A 17,982-nucleotide genomic window follows, 5' to 3' on the forward strand; every position below is an offset into this window, starting at 1 on the left:
GCTGCCTTTATTAACTTATTTGGTTCAGCTCAACTAACTGTGGGCCAAACAGCTTGTCCCTGTGCTGTACCATTCTATGTTCTAAAAAATTATTTTGATTAATTCCACTCCTGCTTCAATCACTGCACAGTACATCCTTCATGTGGTTTGCTAATGAGAAAGGAAAACAAAATTTAACTCCAGATCAGGGGTTCCTGATCTTTCTCCTGTCACGGACCCCTTTGTCAGTCTGGTCAAGTCCTTGGACCCTTTCTCAGAATAATCTATTTAAATATATAAAATAAAATCCATTGGATTACAAAGGAAACCGATTATATTTCAAATAGTGTTATCAAAATAATTTTTAAAATCTAACTTGTGATATATGTGTTTTATTAATGCTTTAAGTGACAGGACTATGCATTTAAAATACAGACAAGTTAAAATAGAGTATTTATTTTTAAGAGTCATTTCAGCGTGAAGGCTGCTGCTGTTTAGCTTGAATAAGAACTTTAAACCGCGAGGTGGTCTTTGACAACGCAACGCGCAGGTCATGTTGTGCATCATTCTGCAGGGCTGTCTGCCCAGCAGACCGCCAGTTTAATCATCTGCAGACAGAAAGACTGCGATCACGTTTGATCCAGCAGCTAGTTTTGTAACAGTCGTGATTTCGGAGTCGTGGTGATATTTCGAGATATCTCTAATAACTGTAACGCGATAAGAAAATACTACTAATACTGCTGTGGTTTGTTGCCAACAATCATAAATGAAGGGAATGCTAAAGTCATAAATGAAGGGAATGTTAAAGGTTAATGAAAATAAAGAGGTACATTTTCTCTCATCCAAGTTCCCGAACCCCCACCCCCCCCCCCCCCCCCCCCCCCCCGGAATCCGTGGACCCCAGGTTAAGAACCCCTGCTCTAAAAGGGGCGGAACTCGCGATACGTATTCGCAAATATACAGAACAGAAACAATGAATTCGCTAGCATTCGTAATAAATGAACTGAAAGAAAATTAATTCACAACTTGGCATCTGCCTACCAACAGTGATCCCATTCTCAGTGTGGTTATCCTGCTTTGTGGCTCTTAGATTCCAATTTCTTTAGAAGCTGAACTGTCCAGGTCGATTCTGCTCACTCAGAATATGGTGTGGCTGACTTATATTTCAAGAAAAACAGTTTTAACATTCTTACTGAAATTAAGCAATCCAATCACAAAAGAAGCACGGGAACTAAAAAAAAAACCTGTTCTACCAGCTAATATTCAAACGGATGATCGTCTCAAGTGAATGAACAAATAAGAGTTTTCAACTAATCATGTGACCAAGTCTTGTCGGCTGCAATCTGGATCAAGCAGAGTGACGGTGGCCTGTAGAGTGAATTCGCCTTAACCTGCGCTCAGGTGCGTGTGCCCTGCATTGCATATTCGGGAAAGTTTCCAATAACAGGAAAAAAAAACACCGGCTGTTTCCCTGATACTTTCAGAAGATAAGCTGTGGTTTGAACTCAGCGTGACTAGTTTACTGTTCCAACTCCAGTAAGTGGTGTTTATAGCATACATAATTTCACTTCCACCGTCCATGTGATATCTGTTAATGCTTATTATTTAGTCAAACGCTTGACTTTCACTGCCAAGAAGATGGGACCACCGGGAATACCCTACACAGCTGTGCAGCATAAGGCATAGGAGGAGAATTAGGCTATTCAGCCCATCGAGTTTGATCATCTTCCTTCTCAACCCAATTCCCCCCCCCACCACCGCCGCCTTCTCCCCAAAACGTTTGATGCCCTGAGTGATTCAGTATTTATCAACCCCTGCTTTGCAGATGATACAAGGATAGGCAGGTGGAGGGGCAATTAGTGCTGAGGAAACAATCTGCAGAAACGCTTGGAGCGGTTAGGAGGGTGAGCAACGAAAAGTGGCAGATGGGATACGGTGTATGGGTTGTATCTTGTGGCAGTTTCGCCAGTCCGTTCTGCGCTTTGCAGAGACTCTCGAGAAGTTTTCCTACTCCCTGAGAGAACAAGAAGCAAAACATGTCTTCCAGCACAGTGTGTTACGTGTCAGCTTCGAAGGGGAACAAGACATCCGTCTCTGAGCGTGTCCCTGACGAGGGAAACTACAAACGCTGGGGTGGGGTGGTAGTGTAGCATTACTACAGGACCAACAATCCAGGATCAGCTCCCGCCACTGTCTGCAAGGAGCTTGTTCGTTCTCCCTGTGACCGCGTGGATTCTTCCGGGTGCCCGGTTTCCTCCCGCGTTCCAGAGACGTACGGGTTAGGGTTTGTGAATCGTGGGGCTGCTACGTTGGTGCAGGAAGTGTGGCGACACTTGCAGGCTGCACCCCCCACCCCCCAGACTTCACCCCGCTGACGATCAGCGCTGGCGCACCTCCCGGACATGCGCTTGGCCCTCTGCTCTACTCTCCCTACACCCATGACCGTGTGGCTAGGCACAGCTCAAATGCCATCTGTAAATCTGCTGACATTGTTGGCAGAATCTCAGATGGTAATGTACAGGAGCAAGATATACCGCAAGGTCGGCATTGATTTGCCACCTCATCAATCATAATACGACATAGAAATGGGCCCTTCAGCCCATCAAGTCCTCCTTGCCCTTTTACATTTGTCCAATTTTATTCTCCCCCATTCATAGAAACATAGAAAACCTACAGCACAATCCAGGTCCTTCGGCCCAGAGAGTTGTGCAAAATACGTCCCTACCTTAGAAATTACTAGGCTTAGCTATAGTCCTCTATTTTACTAAGCTCCATGTACCTATCTAAAAGCCTCTTAAAAGACCCTATCGTATCCGCCTCCACCATCATTGCCGGCAGCCCATTCTATGCACTCACCACTCTCTGAGTAAAAAAACTTACCCCTGACATCTCCTCTGTACCTACTCCCCAGCACCTTAAACCTGTGTCCTCTTGTGGCAACCATTTCAACCCTTGGAAAAAGCCTCTGACTATCCACACGATCAATGCCTCTCATCATCTTATACACCTCTATCGGGTCACCTCTCATCCTCTATCGCTCCAAGGAGAATAGGCCGAGTTCACTCAACCTATTCTCATAAGGCATGCTCCCCAATCCAGGCAACATCCTTGTAAATCTCCTCTGCACCCTTTCTATAGCTTCCACATCCTTCCTGTGGTGAGGCGACCAGAACTGAGCACAGTACTCCAAGTGGGGTCTGACCAGGGTCCTATACAGCTGCAACATTACCTCTCGGCTCCTAAATTGAATCCCACTATTGATAAAGGCCAATACACCGTACGCTTTCTTAACCACAGAGTCAACCTGAGCAGCTGCTTTGAGCGTCCTATGGACTCGGACCCCAAGATCCCTCTGAACCTCCACACTGTCAACTTCCCCAAAATTCTACCAATCGGCACAGATTCTGAGCTTCTGGTTAGGAAGTTGAGGATGTAACAATGATAAACAGTTCATCTACCCGATGCAGGGCAACGTTCACCTTTGATTAAGCCTGGATCAGATACAGACAAGTGAGACTGAGCGCACTGTGTTGCCAGAAAGTGCCAGCTGCGGAGTACAGTCCATCCTGTTCAAGGACTGACTGAGCAGTGAGCACCACTGTGTGCTGGGACGTTGTCCACCCATCCCCTTTCAAAGTGTCCCATCCCTCCCTTGGCGTTCAAATATTTTACTCTCAACCCACCCACCTGTTGCTCCGCTCCTCCCCTTAGAGAAAGCAGCCAGGGCTGGAGGGGGTGACCCCTACCGCGTGGATTCACAGAGCCAGATATCTGGGCATTCTTCTCAGACGGGCTGGGAGAAGGAATGAAGGGTGTGAGAGGACGCGGGCACTGCCATTACTTCCCACCCTAGATGCGCATTGTCCTGGCATAACCGGGCACCATGCTCCCACCAGAGTGAGGGAGGGCAGTGAAGGCAAGGAGGAATCAATTGTTCGCAGTCCAGGTCAGTGTAAATGAACAGCACAAACAAAATGCTAAGGGAACTCTGCGGGTCAGGCAGCATCTACGGAGAGGAATAAACAGTCGACGTTTTGGGCCGAGACACTTCTGAAGGACTGATGAGGGATTTCCAGCACGTGAAGAACCTCTTGTGTTCATGAGTAGCCCTGATGAGTTAAGCAGTGTTCCTTCAAGACTGGAGGTCCCCTCTTTGAAAGGAGACGTGTCGAACATTACAGTGGACATAAGTCACTTATATTGACTTGCGTCGACTGCACTATTTTCCATAGATGCTGCCTGGCCTGCTGAGTTCCTCCAGCATTTTGTGTGTGTCGCTCAGATTTTCAGCACCTGCAGATTTTCTCATTTGTATATTGACCGTGCGTCAACCTGTATTGGCAGTCGGAAAGTGGTGGGAGTTCAAGTAAATCAGAAACTATCGGAGGTCTGAATTAGTTCACAGTGATATTACAAACTGAACTACATGTGGAACAGTAACAGGACCATATACTACCTTGCCTGCAAGAAAATGAATCTCAAGGTAGTAAATGGTGAAATATGCTAATAAGTTTACTTTGAACTTTGATTAACAGCGGTTAAAACAGCAGAAGGGGCCCAACCTCCTTGAAGGTGGCTACACAAGTCAATAGGGTGATTTGACTTTGTTAGTCGAGGCATTGAGTTCAACAGTCAGGAAATTAGAATGTAGTTTTATAAATCTGAGCTTAGGCTGCATTGGGCGTATGCATTCAGCTCTGGTTATAGGAAGATGTTGAAGGTTTGGAGAGGGCGTAGAAGAGGTTTACCAGGATGGACTAGACTACGTACTATAAGACGAAGATTGTTAAGATTGTTTTCTCCGGAGTGACGGAGGCTAAGGGGAGAACCGATAGGAGTTTGTAAGATTATGACAGACACTAGTAGAGTAGATGGATGGTATTTTTTATCCTGGGGTTGAAAGGTCTAAAATTGGAGGGCATGGATTTAAGATGAGAAGGGGGAAAGTTCAAAGGAGATGTGTGGGCCATATGTTTTTACACAGAGAGTGGGGCCTGGAATGTGCTGCCAGGTGTGGTGGGAGAGGTGAGAGTAAAAGAGGCCTCAAAAGGTTCATAGATGGGCACATGGGTGGGTAGAGAATGGAGTGATATAGACATTTTCTAGGCAGACAAATTTAGTCTAGTTAAGTATTTAATTACAGGTTTAATTGCTCAACACAACTTTGTGGCTTTTCCTGTGGTGTATAGCTGTATGTTCCATGGATTGATTTGTCATGGCAGAGAAGTTCCAGGCAAGGTCCCTCTCCTTTGTTGGCCTCATGGTCACACAGGATGTGTTGTACAAGAAGCTGGTGAGACTGCACTTGGGCCATTGTTCACAGTTTCAGTTGCCCTGTTATAGGAAAAAATGTTATTGAACTGGAAAGATGGTCAAGAAGATTAATGAGGATGTTGCCAGAACTTGAGGGTCTGAGTTTCATGTTTTCCATAAATATTTCACCTTTCACCCTTAACCTATGACTTCTAGTTCTAGTCTCACCCAGATTTTCTCCATAGGTGTATTCTGTAGGTTACCAGAATGGAACACAATATTCCAAATCAGGCGTCACCAACACCTTATGCAACTTCAACGTAACATCCTAGCTCCTGTACTCAATACTTCGATTTACTTATTTCCTCTTTATTAGTACTACTTACTTATGAAAGCCAATGTAGCAAAAGCACTCCTGTAGCTCTCAAAATATCAAAAGCAGATATCTCTGTGCCCAAATCATCACAGAAACCTTCTTTGTGATGTAGGCATTTCCCACGAGGTCAGCATTGATGTGCCACCTCATAGCTGTAATACAGCTTAGAAACAGGCCCTTCAGCCCATCAAGTTCACCTGGCCCTTTTACACTAGTCTGATTTTATTCTCCCCACATTTGCTTCAACGTCCCCCAGATTCCACCACCCACCTTCTACCAAAGTGCATGGCCATACAGTACGGCTATATTTCATTAGGAGTTTGAGGAGCTTTGGTATGTCACCGTAAACACTTACAAGTTTCTACAGATGTACCATGGAGAGCAGTCTGACCAGCTGCTTCAGCATCTGTTATTCTAGTATGGTGCTGCGACTGTACACGATCGAAAGAAGCTACAGAAAGTTGTAAAATTAGTCCGCTCCATCATGGGCACTAGCCTCCGTAGTATCCAAGACATCTTCAAGGAGCGGTGCCTCAGGAAAGCGGCTTCCAACATTTAAGGACCCCCATTGCCAAGGACATACCCTCTTTTTGTTGCTACCATCAGGAAGGAGGTACAGAAGCCTAAAGGCACACACGCCACAATTCTGTAACAGTTTCTTCCCCTCTGCCATCCAATTCCTAAATGGACATTGAACCCGTGAACATTACCTCACTACGTTCTTATTTCCTGTTTTTTCAGCACTACTTGTTTAACTATTTTAAATATATATATATATTTACTGTGATTCAGTTTTTTCTCTCTCTATTATCATGTATTGCATTGTACTGCTGCCGTGAAGTTAACAAATTTCACGACCATTGCCAGTGAGATTAGACCCGGTTCTGATTCGGATGTACTGAGGTACAGTGAAAAAACGTGGTTTCCGTGCCTTCCATACAGATTATTTCATCGCAGCAGTACATTGAGATAGTACAAGGGGAAAGCAGCATAGGAATGAAGAATAAAGTGTTGTAGTTACAGAGAAGTCCAGTGAAGGCCTTGACTGAACAGATTGTAAGATCAAGAGTCCATCCTAACATGTAAGAGGCCCTTTAACGGGGCAACAAGAATTGAATGCAATATTCCCATTGCGACCTAACTAGAGTTTTATAGAGCAGCAAAATAACTCTTTACAACACTGGAGTGTTTATTTATTTTATTTTCTCATTTGAGATACAGCGTGGAACATCCCTTCCAGCCCTTCGACCAGCAACCCGCCTATTTAACCCGAGCCGAATCACAGGACGATTTTACAACGACCAATTAGCCTACTGACCCATGCTTCTTTGAACTGCGCGAGGAAAGTGGAGCTCCCAGAAAAAAGCCCACGCACGCGCGGAAATGAATTCCGAACTGCAAAGCTGTGCTAGCGTGTTGCCTATCGCTCAGTATCGCTCGTGTGGCGCCCCAGTAGAAGCTGTCCTTGAGCCTGGTGTTATGGGCTTCCAGGATTTTGAATTTCCTGACGGGGAGGGGAGACCGTTCAGGTCGGGTGGGCCATTGATTATGATGGCTGCCTTGAGGAGGCAGCAAGATCAACAGACAGAGTCCGTGGTGAGGAGGCTGGTTTCCGTGATGGGTCGAGCTGGAGCCGTGGTTACTTGTGGTTGCGTTCCGAGCAGCTGCCGCGTCGAGCCGCAGTGCATCCAGATAAGGATTGTGTTGCGTCTGTCTGGGTGGATGGGTGGGTGGGTGTGAATACACGTACACAAGGGCAGTACAGTGCCACAGCAGATTGCGTTGCTACCCTACTCCGCCAAGAGTTCCAGATTTAATCCAGACTTCTGTCCGCATGGAGTTTGCACGTTCTCCCTGTGACCACATGGCATTCCCAAAGACGATCCTCTTTCCTCCTGTAGTGTATTTAATAGAAACATAGAAAACCTGCAGCACAATACAGGCTGTTCGGCCCACAAAGCTGTGCTGAACATGTTAGTAATATTTGAGTAATTGTGTGTGTGTGTGTGTGTGTGTGTGTGTGTGTGTGTGTGTGTGTGTGTGTGTGTGTGTGTGTGTGTGTGTGTGTGTGTGTGTGTGTATACACATTGACGAATATAATCAATATATTGATTAAGAATTCTTGCTCGTTTAAAATTAATTACAGGTTATATATACAAATATGTGACTTGAATATATCATCACGCTACCACTTGATACATGCGTGCCTCACTTGAAGCTAGATTCACTTTCGGACTCCTGTATCTTCCTTTGAATTAGTGGAGAACTTCAGGTTCCTGGGAACCACCATCTCTCAGGATCTGAAGTGGGAGCAGAACATCAGCTCCATCCTGAAGAAGGCCCAGCAGCGGATGTATTTCCTGCGGCTCTTGAGGAAATACGGTCTGCCTCAGGAATTGCTGCTGCAGTTCTACACTGCAGTCATTGAGTCTGTCCTGTGCACCTCCATCATTGTGTGGTTTGAAGCCACCACCAAGCAGGATAGAACCAGACCACAGCGCACAGTGAGGACTGCCGAGCGCATCATTGGAGCCTCCCTGCCCTCTATTGTGGACCTGTACTCTTCCAGGTTGAAGAAGAGGGCGGGGAACATCATAAAGGACTCCTCCCATCCTGCGCACGGACTGTTTGATCTGCTTCCGTCTGGTAGGCGCTTCAGATCCCTCCAGACTAAGACTAATAGGCACTGGAGAAGTTTTTTCCCTACTGCGGTCACTTTGCTGAACAGTTAACTGCCGGTTAACTGTCGGCTAACTATTACTTGGATTGCACTACCTGTATGTATAATCTATATTTTCATTTATATTTATCATTATTATTGTTATGAGCAGAGAGACAACATCTGCCGGAAGTAAATTCCTTGTATGTGCATAGGTACTTGGCGATTAAAGTCTGATTCTGATTCTGATTCTGATTCTGATTTATAGACTACAACACCTCCAACTTCTCAAAGAGGCATGGGTCAGAAATGAATTAGCCACTGTGTATTTCCCCCAGAGTGTAGATGAGTGGTAGAAACTGGGTGGGGGGAGGGAGGGGAAATGCTGATGAGAATGGGGGGAGAATAAAATGCGATTGGTGTAGGAATAGTGTAAATGGATGGTTCGTGGTCAGCACGAAGCCAGTGGGCCGAAGGGCCTGTTTCTGTGATGTATCCCTATAACTCACAGTTCACCTTTTCTTTACCTGTCGACGCCCTCCCGGAAGGCGCCAATAGGAATTGTCAGACTAAGGACAAAGACAGTAAGATTAGCTTTACTTGTCAGGTGCACATCGAAACATGCAGTGAAATGCATGTCAACGGTCAACGCTATCCGAGTATGTACTGAGGGCAGCCTGCAAGTGTCGCCACGCTTCCCTGCGCCAATCCACGCGGTCACGGGGAGAACGAACAAGCTCCTTGCAGACAGTGGCGGGAGCTGATCCTGGATTGTTGGTCCTGTAGTAACGCTACACTACCACCCCACCCCAGCGTTTGTAGTTTCCCTCGTCAGGGACACGCTCAGAGACAGATGTCTTGTTCCCCTTCGAAGCTGACACGTAACACACTGTGCTGGAAAACATGTTTTGCTTCTTGTTCTATCAGGGAGTAGGAGGAATGTCTCCGGTGCCTGTGCAGAGCGCGGAATGGACTGGTGGAACCGCTACAAGATCCAGCCCATTCGGACTACGCAATACTTTAAGAGGTATTGTTAAAACCACCAGGTTGCCTTTCCTTAAGTTCAATAAGGAATGGCGGTTGTCCGTCGCAGCTGTGGAAAAGCCGTTGCACTTGACTTTGGAAGTCCAGGTCCAGTGGAGCGAGGAGTCGTCACAAACTGGGGTCTTCCTTGTTCGCGTGGCTCCCTCTGTGCCTTGTCATGCGCCTCGTTCTCCAGGAAGTGTTGCAGTTCCATCTTCCTGGCCTTTGGATCTCACCCAGTCAGCCGATTTTACCCGCTCGGTCAGGCGTCTCCCTGTCTCTCTGGGGTATGCGGCAACCGGCTACCCTCACCTGCTTTAGCCCTCCTGTCGAAGCGATGCGCCAAGGTGTGTGACCGGTGCCGCGTGCGAACAGCTACTGATTGACGTAGATGAGCTGTGAGTGTCCAGTGGGGACTAAAGGCGAGTGAGCTGCCCCGGATTGGATGCGACAAGTCCCTTCACCAGAGTGCTACCCCTCCCTGGACACCCCATTTACCCCTCAGTAAGGAATAGAGAGAAACACACACACACACACACACACACACACACACACACACACACACACACACACACACACACACACACACACACACACACACACACACACACACACACACACACACACACACACACACACACACACACACGCAGTTTTGTGCTAGACCTTACCATCTACCGCCACTAATCATGTGGATAGTCAGAGGCTTTTTCCCAGGGCTGAATGGCTAGCACGAAAGGGCATCATTTTAATGTGCTTGGAAGTAGATACAGGGGAGATGTCGGGGTAAGTTTTTTTACGCAGAGAGTGGTGAGTGTGTGGAATGGGCTGCTGGCGACGGTGATGGAGGTGGATATGATTGGGTCTTTTAAGAGACTCCTGGATAGGTACATGAAGCTTAGAAAAATAGAGGGCTATGGGTCATCCTGGGTAATTTCTAAAGTAAGTACATGTTCGACACAGCATTGTGGGCCAAAGAACCTATATTGTGCTGTAGGTTTTCTATGCTTCTAATCCCAGGCCTATTAGAGTTATAACTCCATTAGTTTTATTTGTCACATATATGTTGAAACATACAGTGAAATGTCTGTTTGTGTTAGTGACCAACACAGTCTGAGCATGTGCTAGGGTCAGCCTACAAATGTCTCCAAGTTTCTGCCAGCAACATAACAGGCCCACAACTCACCAACCCTAACCTGAGTGCCTGTGGAATGCAGCAGGAAGTTTCACACGGTCACAGGGAAAAGGTGCAAACTCCCTTCAGACAGCAGCGGGAATTGAACTCCAGTCAGTGATCACTACCGTGCTTCCCTGTCTATGCCCCCCATGGTCCTATACACCCCCCTCCTCATTCACCTATGCTCCGGGGATACATTCCTAGCCTATGCAGCCTCTCCTTGTAACTCAGGCTGCTGAATCCAGGCGACACCCTGGTAAATCTTTTCTGCGCTCTTTCTATTTTAATAATTTTCTTTACTGGAACGGGGTGACCAAAACTGTGCGGCCTCACCAACGTTCTATATAACCATATAACAGTATAACAATTACAGCATGGAAACAGACCATCTCGGCCCTTCTAGTCCGCGCCGAACGCTTACTCTCACCTAGTCCCACCGGCCCGCACTCAGTCCATAACCCTCCATTCCTTTCCTGTCCATATACCTATCCAATTTTACTTTAAATGACAATACCGAACCTGCCTCTACCACTTCTACTGGAAGCTCATTCCACAACTGTGATATGACTTCCCAACTCACGTACTCAGTGCCCCAGCGGAAGACCAGCGCGCCAAACGCCTGCTTCACAGACAGAAACTCCTCTGCGGCAAACAGGAAGGCTGTACAGCGGGTAGTCAAGACTGCCCAGTGCATCGCTGGCACCAGCCTACCCGCCATCAAGGATATTTATTCAGAAAGATGAAGGTAAAGGGCCCGTAACAGCACAAAGGGCCCCACCAACCCCACTCATGGATTGCTTGACCCACTCCCATCAGGGATGAGGCTACTTAGCATCCACACCAGGACCACCAGACTCAAAAACAGTTACTCTCCCCAAACAGTCAGGCTGATCAACACCTCCACCCGCTGACCCACCCCTCCACACTGTCAGCTGTGGTGGTAGTTAATAGTGTTATTCCTAGGCACTTAGTTAGTCACTCCCTCATGGGAGGAGTTCACGTGTTGTACAAACAAAGTTATCAGTAAAGTTCAGTTGAATATCCTGATTGCTGGTGTGTTAGTGTGCTCCGCACCCGCCCTCAATAACAAACACAGCATGCTGTCAGAAGTGGTTGATTGTTGATGAATTTGGGCTAAAGACCCAGTGAGATCCCCAACAAAAAAGAATTTACCCCCCACCCCCAAACTGTTCTTGTTCACATATATCTATGAAGAGACTTAACAACCTAAACTGCCTTTGCTAGTTGCATGGAGCACGAACTGAGAACTGGCAGATTACAATAATCTGTGGACGATTATTGCCTGGGGAAGTGTACAGAGACACAGACACAGACACAGACACAGACACAGCAGAGAAGTCGGTCAGGCTCTCAGGGTGAGAAAAGAAGACTTCAGTATTCCGAACAAATAAAATAATAAATATGCAAACAAACAAACAGGAAAATGGAGCAAATACCTGCAGACCCCCATCTACTTACCCAAGACATTTGATTTCTTTAAACTGGAGGACTTTTGAGCGATGGCTCAGACACTCTGAGAGATTTAGGGTTACAAGCAATCTCACTCAGACTTCAGGAGAGCATCGAGAAAGCACACTGATATACTGCATGGGTGACAGAGCAGATGACATCATGGGTGGTTTAGAACTGACAGATGCTCAGGAAAAGTAGTACAAAACTCTGCAGGTCAGATTCAAAGAATATATCACAGGAAAGTGAAATGTCATACATGAGAGGACAAAGTTCAGCACCAGAAAACAGGAGACAGATGAAAGTGTAAATGACTTTATCACAGCTCAGCCAGACAACTGTGCATATGGAAATCCGAGAACCGAGCTCATTAGAGACAGGATTGTTGTCGGGCTACTAGACATCAAATTGTCAGAGAGGCTTCAGTTGCAGGCAGATCTCAGAAAGGTAGCGTCCATTATTAAGGAATTTAAACACCTTATATACCAGCTGGGTAGCCTCCAACCAGATGGCATGAACATTGACTTCTCTAACTTCCGTTAATGCCCCTCCTCCCCTCCTTACCCCATCCCTGACATATTTAGTTGTTTGCCTGTTCTCCATCTCCCTCTGGTGCTCCCCCCCCTTCCTTTCTTTCTCCTGAGGCCTCCCGTCCCATGATCCTTTCCCTTCTCCAGCTCTGTATCACTTTCGCCAATCACCTTTCCAGCTCTTAGCTTCATCCCACCCCCTCCGGTCTTCTCCTGTCATTTCGCATTTCCCCCTCCCCCCTCTACTTTCAAATCTCTTACTATCTTTCCTTTCGGTTAGTCCTGACGAAGAGTCTCGGCCGGAAACGTCGACATGGCTTCTCCCTATAGATGCTGCCTAGCCTGCTGTGTTCTACCAGCATTTTGTGTGTGTTGTTGTCCATTATTAAGGACCTCCAGCACCCAGGGCATGCCCTTTTCTCGCTGTTACATCAGGTAGGAGGTACAGAAGCTTGAAGGCACACACTCAGCGATTCAGAAACAGCTTCTTCCCCTCTGCCATCTGATTCCTAAATGGACATTGAATCTTTGGACACTACCTCAAATTTTTTTAAATATACAGTATTTCTGTTTTTGCACTTTTAAAAAATCTATTCAATATTGATTTACTTATTATTATTTTTATTTTATTATTTTTTCTCTCTCTGCTAGATTATGTATTGCATTGAACTGCTGCTGCTAAGTTAACAAATTTCATGTCACATGCCGGTGATAACAAACCTGATTCTGATTCTGATTCCGAAATCTCACATTAGAGAAGGCTATGACTATGGTCAGGCAGAGTGAAAATGTTTGTCAGCAGCAGGCAGAACTCAGACGCGATAACGATGCTGAGGTTAACCTAGAAGTTGTGCAGAAAGAAGGATACAAACAAAGTGCTAGAAGAAAGACTACAGAAAGAGTTAACAGTAGAGTTCAGCTCAAACAAAACAGACAAGTGAAACAAAGAGCGGGTAAAATGTCCAACTGCAGATGTGGCAAGATTCCATTCCACATCAAAGAGCTGTGTCCAGCAAAAAAGTGAACTGCTACTGGTGCAGTAGTGTTGGCCATGAAAACCAGCTTCATTCAAAAACAGTTCTTCAGGAGGTCAAAGAAGACGGTGATTCAGACGAAGAGAGAGCTTTCCTCGGGGCTCTAGATTCAAATAGACAAGGCTGGTGTGCCATGGTTCAGTTGCAAAATGGACACTGGGCCAGATGCCACAGCCATCTTCGAAGAAAACTGGCGAAGAAAACAGGCATTATGCTAAAGCCGACAAAGAAAGAGCTCATGAACACAGGGAAACAAAAGCTCAGTGTGAAAGGAATGTTTATTACTTCCATCTGTAACAATGAGAAGCAGTTAAAAGAGGGTGTCTATGTTGTTCAGAATCTCTTCTCACCACTACTGGGATGACGTGCCATCGGGAAGCTGAACCACATTGCAAGAATGGATTCACTAAACAATGTTCAGGGGCAGGAGAAATACCGGAGTTGTTCACAGTCCTGCGGGCACGGAAAGAAGAGTACTTATCCGTCTGAGGCCAGGAGTGACACCCTACGGTCTGACTACAGCGAGGCTTATACCAAGCCCATTGATGAACAAAGTCAAAGCTCAACTTGAGAGAATGTTGGCGCCTTTCTGGTGTTTCGGGGATGGGTATGTTTGCCCCCTTGCCACCTCCCACTCCTGGCACTCATTCTCTGCCACCTGTCCCACCCCCACCCACGGTGCTCCATCCTCACCATTCCCATAGTTCTTTGTATGATTCTAAACTGCAGCATTCCTTCTGTTTGAGGCAGTTCCATTGGACAGGGAATTCCAGGATTTCGACCCAGCGATATATTTCCAAGTTGGGATAGTGTGCAACATCCTGCGGGTGATTGTGCCCCGCTGTCCTTTCCCTTCTTAGTAGTAGAGGTCACAGGTTTGAGAGTTTCCCTTGGAATAATCCGGCAGGTAATGCCAGTGCATCTCGTAAGACGTCACAGCCTCTGTGTGCCAAATGGAGAATGGATGAATGTTGAAGGTGGATAATGGGCACCGATCAGACAGACTTCTTTGTTCTAGGCAGGATGAAGCTTCACAAGAGTCGCAGGGGCTGCGCTCACTGCTGACAAGTGGAGTTCTGTCTTGTAGACGTGGGAAGGCTTTTGGGTGCTGGGCGGAGTGGTGATATCGAGTGGGCTCATTCTAGAATACTAAGCTTAAATCGAAACCTTAAGCCTTATCAGTGATAAGTGGCTTCTAATACTCTCACTTTAAGGAGATTAAACTATCAACGTATTTCAAAGATTACATTACTTAACTGCTTTATTCTCTTTCCTGAAGCTGTCAGTCGTCACTATTCCAAGCAGTGGGATCTCAGGAGCAGATACTTCCAGCTAACAAAGCAGATTAAACACAGTAACTTTGTTTTAAATGGATCATACAGAGAGCAATCCTTCTGCGTGTCCTCATTTCTATAACATCTAACTTCCCTTCTGATAATTATTTTGTTTTTTCTTCTTCTGATTATTCATCTAGTAAGTCCTCCTCTGCTGATTAAACAGGATAAGCACCTTATTTAATGACAAATGCCCTAATCCTTAGACCATTTTCTTCTGCTGATGGTAATTGCTTTCTTTTCTGAGGGCAAGCACACTAATCCTTGGTGTCTGCTTCTACCGATAAGAAGCTTCATCCCTGGATAGTGAGTTGCTAAAAAGATGAGTTTAGCTGTAAGTGTCCTGGGCCAGGGCAGTGAATATCCATCACAGGATTCCCATCCTCTGATCAACAGGGTCTCTTGGCCCAAGGCATCGACTGTACTTTTTTCCATAGGTCCTGCCTGGCCTGCTGAACTCCCCCAGCATTCTGTGTGCATTGCTTGGATTTCCAGCATCTGCAGATTTCCTCTTGTACGTTTTTAGTCTACTTGATCTTCTGGTCAATGTCAAGCCCTCAGGGTTTTGATGGTCAGGGAGATGGCAATGGTAATGCCATTGAATGCCAGGAGTATGAAAAGCAAAGTGAAGTAGTAAGCCCCTGCCTTGCTGGTGATACCCATTACCTGGCATTTCTGTGGCATGAATGATAATTGCCAGATATCAGCTCTGACTGCAGGAAACGTAGACTGTATTGTGTGCTGAACAGTACAACTGGGACCGAACATTATGCAATGATCAGGAAACATCCCCACTTCCACATTATTACCAAAGGAAGGTCACCAATGAAGCATCTGAAGATGTTTGGGCACAGGACTCTGCCCTGAGGGACTCCTTCAGTGATATACAGATAAGCGCATAGAATTCTTTAGTGATACAACATGGAACAGACCCTTCTGTCCAATGAGCCGCGCAGCCTGACCACAGGATAATTTACAATGAGCACGTCCTTTTTCACTGTGGGATGAAACCAGAGCACCCGGAGGAAACCCACACAGTCACAGGGAGAACGTACAAACTCCTTACCAGCATGGCCAGGGGTTGAACCTGGGTTGCTGACTCTGTAACAGCATTACCCCACCACACTGCCCCTACTGCCGTAACTGAGAGATCTTAGGCATTCTTGTGCATGGATGGGTCTTATTGCCAGAAGGTGGGAGTTAAGATATATGGAAGTACTGTTATGATTGTACAAGGCTCTGGTGACACTGTGTAGAGCTTTGGTCTCCTTAGAACCTGGAAGAAGTCTGAAAAGCAGGACCTCCAGGGTGGTTAACTCCAGATTGCTTCCAGTTCCTCTTGCTGGTGAGGGCAGGAACAGGGAGACAGGGGATCTGAGTGTGTGGCTGAAGAGCTGGTGCAGGAAACTCTGTCTCAGATCTACGTGGACACCCAAAGTGGCAGGAATGTGCAGCAGAAACTCCAGTTCCCCCATTTTTTTTTTTACCAGTACCGTTACGAACTTTTGGACAGAGACTTCTTTACGTGGGGGTAGAGAGTTGTTGTACCATCCAAGCAGAGAGCGAAAGTGTTGGAGGAGCTACATGTGGTCATCCAGACCTGGCTAAAATGGAAGTGTTGGTTCGAAGTTTTATCTGATTCAGGACGCTAACGTGTCCAGAAGCTGCCAAGGGCAGTGCCTCTCCATCCCTGGCAGGTGATTCATGCAGATTTTGCCAGACCATTCATGGGCACAAATTTCTTGGTAGTAGTGCATTACAAAGTGGGCAGAAGTGTTCCCAATAGCCTCCACTACAGCCTCACACACTGCTGATATGTTGAGAAGCCTCTTCTCAGGGACTGGAGTTCCAGAACATTTAATCAGTGACAATGGACCACAGTCCATTCCTACGAGAGGAATAAGAGATATTACATATGCACTATATCATCCAGTTACAAATGGCTTGGTGGAAAGGTTTATCCAGAGTCCGAAAAGCATGTCAGCAGCACACTCTACACTGACACTGAATCAGAAGTTCGCTAATCTTCTCCTTGCATATTGCAATACAGCACACTCCACGACCGACAACTCACCATCCTGGGACATCCCTTGCGTTCACGCTTGGATCTCCACAAACCCAATTTCGGAAGGAACGTGTAGACTCAACAGCTGAGGCACACTGAGAGCGCCTCAGACAATGTCCTGGCAAGACGGTCAAAAGTGGGTGCTCAAAAAGATCGAGGACAGAACTGCACACCGTCCGACACACTGGAGATTGTGTCTGATATCACCTGAAGATGACACATCGATGGGTTGGCGAGAGCAGAGGCAATCGTCGGAGAAGAAAGGTGGCCACAGCTGTCAGAACCACTTCCTGCGGTGTCAGAGCCAACTCCTACCACCACCACGGAGGAGGCCCCAGAAGCTGAGCTTGTTTCACGGCCGCAAGTCTCACCTGCCAAGCAGAGTGATCCCCCTTGTCAGGAAAGACATTATCCCACAAGAATAAGAAAGCTTCCACAGCGATTAAACCTTTAGCCTTGAATGGGACAATTTAAAATTTACTATGCTGTAGATGTCTGTGTATAGTAGTTGTATTATATAGTACACTGTGCATACAGTTGAGATGCATTCTCTATTGAGTTGGAGTTTATAGCTAAGCAGGGAGGAGTGCTGTGTATTTAACATTTGAGTAATATTGTAAATATATAGTTTGATAAGCATTCTTTATTGTTTACATAATGCATTGTTGGTTATCTGTGAAACTATGGAAATGACATATTTTACATTCATGCCTCACTTAAAGTAAAATCTATATTAGACTTCTATTCCGAGCTCCATCTTTTTCTAGCAATTAGATTGATGTTTTTGAGTTTCAAAACATGACAGTACATTCTCCCCGTAACTGCCTGGGTTTCCTCTGGGTGCTTCGGTTTTCTCCCACGATCCAAAGGTGTACCGATTAGTAGGCTAGTCGGTCGTTGTCAATTGCCCTGTGATTAGACTAGTGGTAAATAGGTGGGCTGCCGGGTGAGGTTCATTGGGCCAGAACGGTCTGTTCCACACTGTCGCTCTATATAAAATGAAAAACACACTAGTAAACTCTGATTGGACAGAGAGCCTAGACAGAGTTTAGTACTCAGAAATGGGAAGTGAAACCTTTGGC

The 17,982-nt window shown here is 46.2% G+C and overlaps 1 protein-coding gene across 4 annotated transcripts in view; it reads right to left on the reverse strand.

Annotated features, from left to right (window-relative positions):
* Positions 1–12,014, reverse strand: part of LOC140733760 (lysoplasmalogenase TMEM86A-like) — a 28,696-nt gene extending 16,682 nt beyond the window's left edge. The window contains exon 1 of one of the 4 annotated variants that reach the window (XM_073057512.1): positions 11,947–12,014. In XM_073057512.1, coding sequence (XP_072913613.1) covers positions 11,947–11,955 — 9 coding nt within the window. In that variant the 5' untranslated portion in view covers positions 11,956–12,014. Of the gene's footprint in view, positions 1–1,020; positions 1,288–11,946 lie in introns of those variants that run through there. The other 3 variants (XM_073057502.1, XM_073057524.1, XM_073057531.1) reach the window with 3 other exon arrangements.
* Positions 12,015–17,982: the final 5,968 nt, after the last annotated feature.

This window comes from Hemitrygon akajei, chromosome 1, assembly GCF_048418815.1.
Source record: "Hemitrygon akajei chromosome 1, sHemAka1.3, whole genome shotgun sequence".
NCBI lineage: Eukaryota > Metazoa > Chordata > Chondrichthyes > Myliobatiformes > Dasyatidae > Hemitrygon > Hemitrygon akajei.